The sequence below is a fragment of the Oncorhynchus nerka genome, linkage group LG17, assembly GCF_034236695.1.
Source record: "Oncorhynchus nerka isolate Pitt River linkage group LG17, Oner_Uvic_2.0, whole genome shotgun sequence".
In the NCBI taxonomy this organism is placed as follows: domain Eukaryota; kingdom Metazoa; phylum Chordata; class Actinopteri; order Salmoniformes; family Salmonidae; genus Oncorhynchus; species Oncorhynchus nerka.
The window spans coordinates 4,892,053-4,899,883 of NC_088412.1; the positions used below are offsets into that span (position 1 = coordinate 4,892,053).

The window sequence follows — 7,831 nt, forward strand, 5'->3', positions numbered from 1 at the left end:
GGAATAAACAAAACATACAGTCAATAATACTTACCCCCCCTCCCAATCCCTCCTTCCCCAAAACCAAAATAACCAATAATACTTACCCAACCCCCCCTCCCAATCCCTCCCAATCCCTCCTTTCCCAAAACAAAAATGTAAATAGATTGTGTCTTCCTGTATTATACTGCTGATTAAAAAAATGTTTATTCGATTCTGCTGAGACGTTTACTTTACGTTGGTAATCTTATCTTATATGAGTTCTTATTGTTGTTGTATTGTCCAGAAGGAACCTGCCGCTAAGCATTTCATTGGACAGTGTCTACCACGTGTATCCCAACATACATACTAACTAATACAACTTGAAAACGACAAGCCGAACGCGGTGATTGGTGTGATTGTCCGCGCTGGGGATCGTTAGTGAAGTGGGTTTTGTCCATTGTGTCGTTAACAGAACCGTCGGTGACGACCTCCAGGGAGCCCTGATGACCTTCGCTCGTAACCTGTCCGTCATCCATCAGGAGATATCAGCTCCCAACATGCAGGGAGAGACTAACTTTAAGGTACACTGTTATTTTAAATGAGCTAAATCAAATCAAATCAAATGTTATTTGTCGCATGCACATGGTTAGCAGATGTTAATGCGAGTGTAGCGAAATGCTTGTGCTTCTAGTTATACTACCTGCGGACCGAAGTGCGGATGCGACCGCTCGCTCCAACCCACATGGTTAGCAGATGTTAATGCGAGTGTAGCGAAATGCTTGTGCTTCTAGTTATACTACCTGCGGACCGAAGTGCGGATGCGACCGCTCGCTCCAACCCACATGGTTAGCAGATGTTAATGCGAGTGTAGCGAAATGCTTGTGCTTCTAGTTATACTACCTGCGGACCGAAGTGCGGATGCGAACCATGGTTAGCAGATGTTAATGCGCTCCAATACCCACATGGTTAACCCACATGGTTAGCAGATGTTAATGCGAGTGTAGCGAAATGCTTGTGCTTCTAGTTATACTACCTGCGGACCGAAGTGCGGATGCGACCGCTCGCTCCAACCCACATGGTTAGCAGATGTTAATGCGAGTGTAGCGAAATGCTTGTGCTTCTAGTTATACTACCTGCGGACCGAAGTGCGGATGCGACCGCTCGCTCCAACCCACATGGTTAGCAGATGTTAATGCGAGTGTAGCGAAATGCTTGTGCTTCTAGTTATACTACCTGCGGACCGAAGTGCGGATGCGACCGCTCGCTCCAACCCACATGGTTAGCAGATGTTAATGCGAGTGTAGCGAAATGCTTGTGCTTCTAGTTATACTACCTGCGGACCGAAGTGCGGATGCGACCGCTCGCTCCAACCCACATGGTTAGCAGATGTTAATGCGAGTGTAGCGAAATGCTTGTGCTTCTAGTTATACTACCTGCGGACCGAAGTGCGGATGCGACCGCTCGCTCCAACCCACATGGTTAGCAGATGTTAATGCGAGTGTAGCGAAATGCTTGTGCTTCTAGTTATACTACCTGCGGACCGAAGTGCGGATGCGACCGCTCGCTCCAACCCACATGGTTAGCAGATGTTAATGCGAGTGTAGCGAAATGCTTGTGCTTCTAGTTATACTACCTGCGGACCGAAGTGCGGATGCGACCGCTCGCTCCAACCCACATGGTTAGCAGATGTTAATGCGAGTGTAGCGAAATGCTTGTGCTTCTAGTTATACTACCTGCGGACCGAAGTGCGGATGCGTTACCGCTCGCTCCAACCCACATGGTTAGCAGATGTTAATGCGAGGTTAGTGTTAGCGAAAAATGCTTGTGCTTCTAGTTATACTACCTGCGGACCGAAGTGCGGATGCGACCGCTCGCTCCAACCCACATGGTTAGCAGATGTTAATGCGAGTGTAGCGAAATGCTTGTGCTTCTAGTTATACTACCTGCGGACCGAAGTGCGGATGCGACCGCTCGCTCCAACCCACATGGTTAGCAGATGTTAATGCGAGTGTAGCGAAATGCTTGTGCTTCTAGTTATACTACCTGCGGACCGGCGCGGATGCGACCGCTCGCTCCAACCCACATGGTTAGCAGATGTTAATGCGAGTGTAGCGAAATGCTTGTGCTTCTAGTTATACTACCTGCGGACCGAAGTGCGGATGCGACCGCTCGCTCCAACCCACATGGTTAGCAGATGTTAATGCGAGTGTAGCGAAATGCTTGTGCTTCTAGTTATAACAACCTCACAGATAAGTTACAGCCGACGTGTGATATTAGCGGGGTATTGTGAGTTGATGAACAATTTATTAATTTATTTTAAACATGCAAGCAAGCCAATTTCCTATGGAAATGTCTGACCTGAGAATGTTTCAAACAGGGAGGGCATTGGGACATCAGCCTGTATAATCCACAAGAGAGGGAGTCTAGAGCGAGCTGGTTACGCTCGGCTCAGGAAGTGCACTGCAGAAGTTATTCAATGAGAATGTTTCAAACAGGGAGGGCATTGGGACATCAGTCTGTATAATCCACAAGAGAGGGAGTCTAGAGCGAGCTGGTTACGCTCGGCTCAGGAAGTGAGCTGGTTACGCTCGGCTCAGGAAGTGAGCTGGTTACGCTCGGTTCAGGAAATGAGCTGGTTACGCTCGGTTCAGGAAATGAGCTGGTTACGCTCGGCTCAGGAAGTGAGCTGGTTACGCTCGGCTCAGGAAGTGAGCTGGTTACGCTCGGTTCAGGAAGTGAGCTGGTTACGCTCGGTTCAGGAAATGAGCTGGTTACGCTCGGTTCAGGAAATGAGCTGGTTACGCTCGGCTCAGGAAGTGAGCTGGTTACGCTCGGCTCAGGAAGTGAGCTGGTTACGCTCGGTTCAGGAAGTGAGCTGGTTACGCTCGGCTCAGGAAGTGAGCTGGTTACGCTCGGCTCAGGAAGTGAGCTGGTTACGCTCGGCTCAGGAAGTGAGCTGGTTACGCTCGGCTCAGGAAGTGCACTGCAGAAGTTATTCAATGCTTTTCAATAAGAAACATGTGGAATTGGAATGTTGCTTTACTTTCTGAACTGACTGGAATTGGAATGTTGCTTTACTTTCTGAACTGACTGGAATTGGAATGTTGCTTTACTTTCTGAACTGACTGGAATTGGAATGTTGCTTTACTTTCTGAACTGACTGGAATTGGAATGTTGCTTTACTTTCTGAACTGACTGGAATTGGAATGTTGCTTTACTTTCTGAACTGACTGGAATTGGAATGTTGCTTTACTTTCTGAACTGACTGGAATTGGAATGTTGCTTTACTTTCTGAACTGACTGGAATTGGAATGTTGCTTTACTTTCTGAACTGACTGGAATTGGAATGTTGCTTTAACTTTCTGAACTGACTGGAATTGGAATGTTGCTTTAACTTTCTGAACTGACTGGAATTGGAATGTTGCTTTACTTTCTGAACTGACTGGAATTGGAATGTTGCTTTACTTTCTGAACTGACTGGAATTGGAATGTTGCTTTACTTTCTGAACTGACTGGAATTGGAATGTTGCTTTACTTTCTGAACTGACTGGAATTGGAATGTTGCTTTACTTTCTGAACTGACTGGAATTGGAATGTTGCTTTACTTTCTGAACTGACTGCAATTGGAATGTTGCTTTACTTTCTGAACTGACTGGAATTGGAATGTTGCTTTACTTTCTGAACTGACTGGAATTGGAATGTTGCTTTACTTTCTGAACTGACTGGAATTGGAATGTTGCTTTATTTTCTGAACTGACTGGAATTGAAATTGACCCCTGAGTTGTGAGCGGTACAGTTATAGACAGCGTGTTTGTTCGTGAACTGTAAAGCCCGTTCCTTTGTGTTTACCTGCAGGACCTGATTAGAGACATAGAAGAGGTTTTGGGAATGACCGTCCAGAATAAAGCCCAGGTGACCGAGGAAGAAGAGAAGACTGCTGCTGTCGCTGTCCGGACTAAACTGGATCACTGACCCCCCTCCTCCCACACACACACACACTACTAGGATGACTTAGTCACTTTAACGGAAGAAATGCGACCGTTTTGATCAGATCAATGCCAATTATTCCAACTGATCATTTCAAACCCTATTATCTATTTCTATTCTATTTCTATATGTATTTCATAGAGTTTATCATACTTACTAGGGACAAATACATTATTCTATCCTTGGACAACTGTGAACTCTGTTATTGTGTGATTGTTCGAACTGTAACCTAAACACAATCAGGGAACAAGTTGTATTTAGAGCTAAAAACATTTAAAAAATACTTTATTATAGATACAAATATGCATTTAATGTAGAGAGTCGTTTGTCAAAAAAACTGACCTTAGAAATAGCAGCAGAAGGTGAATGTTGAACTGTTGTTGTACCCCAGGATTTATCATGCAGCGTCGGTACAACGAAGCCGGCGGGCTGATCGAGGCGTTATAGGGGGAGGGTTCAGAGGATCCCGGATAGGTTAGCACCTTGAGTTGAAAGTTGATCGACAAAAAACACAAGGTTTCCAAACTCTGACAGAACGGACACGAGACTCTATCGAGCAGCGATGTCTTTCTCTTCAGAGGAGACCGTTGGCCAAGTACGATAATACACAGACTTGTTAGGCTTATTTTCCTGTGTTGACAAGCTAGCTTGCTAACTAGCGCTAGCTTGGTGGGCCTAATATTATGCAGCGGCCATAAGCTAGCTTGCTAACTAGCGCTAGCTTGGTGGGCCTAATATTATGCAGCGGCCATAAGCTAGCTTGCTAAAGAAAGGACAGGCTGCTTCCTGCAGCAACTCCGTCAACCAACGACCAGTTTTGGACGGTCCAACTTCACTGGGCGGTACAGGGAGCCAACTACCAGATGCTGAGGACGGGCTGCTTCCCCTTTATCAAGTAACAAAGTCACAGAACCTGGACTTTAAAGACAAGTTCTTCAGCGTATTTAAAGTCACCAATTTAGGTCAGTGAGAAAAAGCCAAAGGGGGACTGGTGACCTCAGCATACAGTTGAAGTCAGAAGTTTACATACACCTTAGCCAAATACATTTAAACTCAGTTTTTCACAATTCCTGACATTTAATCCTAGTAAAAGTTCTCTGTCTTAGGTCATTTGGGATCATCACTTTATTTTAAGAATGTGAAATGTCAGAATAATAGTAGAGAGAATTTTTTATTTCAGCTTTTATTTCTTTCATCACATTCCCAGTGGGTCAGAAGTTTACATACACTCAATTAGTATTTGGTAGCATTTCCTTTAAATGGTTTAACTTGGGTCAAACGTTTCGGGTAGCCTTTCACAAGCTTCCCACAATAAGTTGGGTGAATGTTGGCCCATTCCTCCTGGCAGAACTGGTGTAACTTAGTCAGGTTTGTAGGCCTCCTTGCTCGCACACACTTTTTCAGTTCTACCCACAAATGTTCTATATGATTGAAGTCAGGGCTTTGTGATGGCCACTCCAATACCTTGACTTTGTTGTCCTTAAGCCATTTTGCCACAACTTTGGAAGTCAATGTCCTTTTGGAAGACCCATTTGTGACCAAGCTTTAACCTGACTGATGTCTTGAGATTTTGCTTCAATTTATCCACCAATTTTTTTTCCTCATGATGCCATCTAATTTGTGAAGTGCACCAGTCCCTCCTGCAGCAAAGCACCCCACAACATGATGCTGCCACCCCGTGCTTCACGGTTGGGATGGTGTTCTTCAGCTTGAAGGTCTCCACCTTTTTCCTCCAAACATAACGATGGTCATTGTGGCCAAACAGTTCTATTTTTGTTTCATCAGACCAGAGGACATTTCTCAAAAAAGTACGATCTTTGTCCCCATGTGCAGTTGCAAACCGTAGTTGGGCTTTTTTATGGTGGTTTTGGAGCAGTGGCTTCTTCCTTGCTGAGCGGCCTTTCAGGTTAAGTCGATATAGGACTGGTTTTACTGTGGATATTGATACTTTTGTACCTGTTTCCTCCAGCATCTTCACAAGGTCCTTTGCTGTTGTTCTGGGATTGATTTGCACCAAAGTACGTTCATCTCTAGGAGACAGAACGCGTCTCCTTCCTGAGCGGTATATGACGGCTGCAAGGCCCCATGGTGTTTATACTTGCGTACTATTGTTTGTACAGATGAACGTGGTACCTTCAGGCGTTTGGAAATAGCTCCCAAGGATGAACCAGACTTGTGGAGGTCTACAATTTTTTCCGGGGTCTTGGTTGATTTTCCCATGATGTCAAGCAAAAAGGCACTGAGTTTGAAGGTAGGCCTTGAAATACATTCTCAGGTACATCTCTGATCGACTCAGAGGAGAGGAGCATCTAGACACTGTAGGGGAGAGGAGCGTCTAGACACTGCAGGGGAGAGGAGCGTCTAGACACTGCAGGGGAGAGGAGCGTCTAGACACTGCAGGGGAGAGGAGCGTCTAGACACTGCAGAGGAGAGGAGCGTCTAGACACTGCAGAGGAGAGGAACGTCTAGACACTGCAGAGGAGAGGAGCGTCTAGACACTGCAGAGGAGAGGAACGTCTAGACACTGCAGGGGAGAGGAGCATCTAGACACTGCAGGGGAGAGGAGCGTCTAGACACTGCAGGGGAGAGGAGCGTCTAGACACTGCAGAGGAGAGGAGCGTCTAGACACTGCAGAGGAGAGGAACGTCTAGACACTGCAGAGGAGAGGAGCGTCTAGACACTGCAGAGGAGAGGAACGTCTAGACACTGCAGGGGAGAGGAGCATCTAGACACTGCAGGGGAGAGGAGCGTCTAGACACTGCAGGGGAGAGGAGCGTCTAGACACTGCAGAGGAGAGGAACGTCTAGACACTGCAGGGGAGAGGAGCATCTAGACACTGCAGGGGAGAGGAGCATCTAGACACTGCAGGGGAGAGGAGCGTCTACACACTGCAGGGGAGAGGAGCGTCTAGACACTGCAGGACAGGGGAGAGGAGCATCTAGACACTGCAGGGGAGAGGAGCGTCTAGACACTGCAGGACAGGGGAGAGGAGCATCTAGACACTGCAGGGGAGAGGAGCATCTAGACACTGCAGAGGAGAGGAACGTCTAGACACTGCAGGGGAGAGGAGCATCTAGACACTGCAGGGGAGAGGAGCATCTAGACACTGCAGGGGAGAGGAGCGTCTAGACACTGCAGGGGAGAGGAGCATCTAGACACTGCAGGGGAGAGGAGCATCTAGACACTGCAGGGGAGAGGAGCGTCTAGACACTGCAGGGGAGAGGAGCGTCTAGACACTGTAGGGGAGAGGAGCGTCTAGTCACTGCAGGACAGGGGAGAGGAGCGTCTAGTCACTGCAGGACAGGGGAGAGGAGCGTCTAGACACTGTAGGGGAGAGGAGCGTCTAGTCACTGCAGGACAGGGGAGAGGAGCGTCTAGTCACTGCAGGACAGGGGAGAGGAGCGTCTAGTCACTGCAGGACAGGGGAGAGGAGCGTCTAGTCACTGCAGGACAGGGGAGAGGAGCGTCTAGTCACTGCAGGACAGAGGAGAGGAGCGTCTAGACACTGCAGGGGAGAGGAGCGTCTAGACACTGCAGGGGAGAGGAGCGTCTAGTCACTGCAGGGGAGAGGAGCGTCTAGTCACTGCAGGACAGGGGAGAGGAGCGTCTAGACACTGTAGGGGAGAGGAGTGTCTAGTCACTGCAGGACAGGGGAGAGGAGCGTCTAGTCACTGCAGGGGAGAGGAGCGTCTAGTCACTGCAGGACAGGGGAGAGGAGCGTCTAGTCACTGCAGGGGAGAGGAGCGTCTAGTCACTGCAGGGGAGAGGAGTGTCTAGTCACTGCAGGGGAGAGGAGTGTCTAGTCACTGCAGGGGAGAGGAGTGTCTAGTCACTGCAGGGGAGAGGAGAGGAGTGTCTAGTCACTGCAGGGGAGAGGAGCGTC

The 7,831-nt window shown here is 48.0% G+C and overlaps 1 protein-coding gene across 1 annotated transcript in view; it reads left to right on the forward strand.

The window, feature by feature from the left end:
* Window positions 1-7,263, forward strand: part of iqch (IQ motif containing H) — a 245,774-nt gene extending 238,511 nt beyond the window's left edge. The window contains exons 22-23 of the mRNA XM_065002854.1: window positions 434-542; window positions 3,817-7,263. Coding sequence (XP_064858926.1) covers window positions 434-542; window positions 3,817-3,933 — 226 coding nt within the window. The 3' untranslated portion in view covers window positions 3,934-7,263. The remainder of the gene's footprint in view (window positions 1-433; window positions 543-3,816) is intronic.
* Window positions 7,264-7,831: the final 568 nt, after the last annotated feature.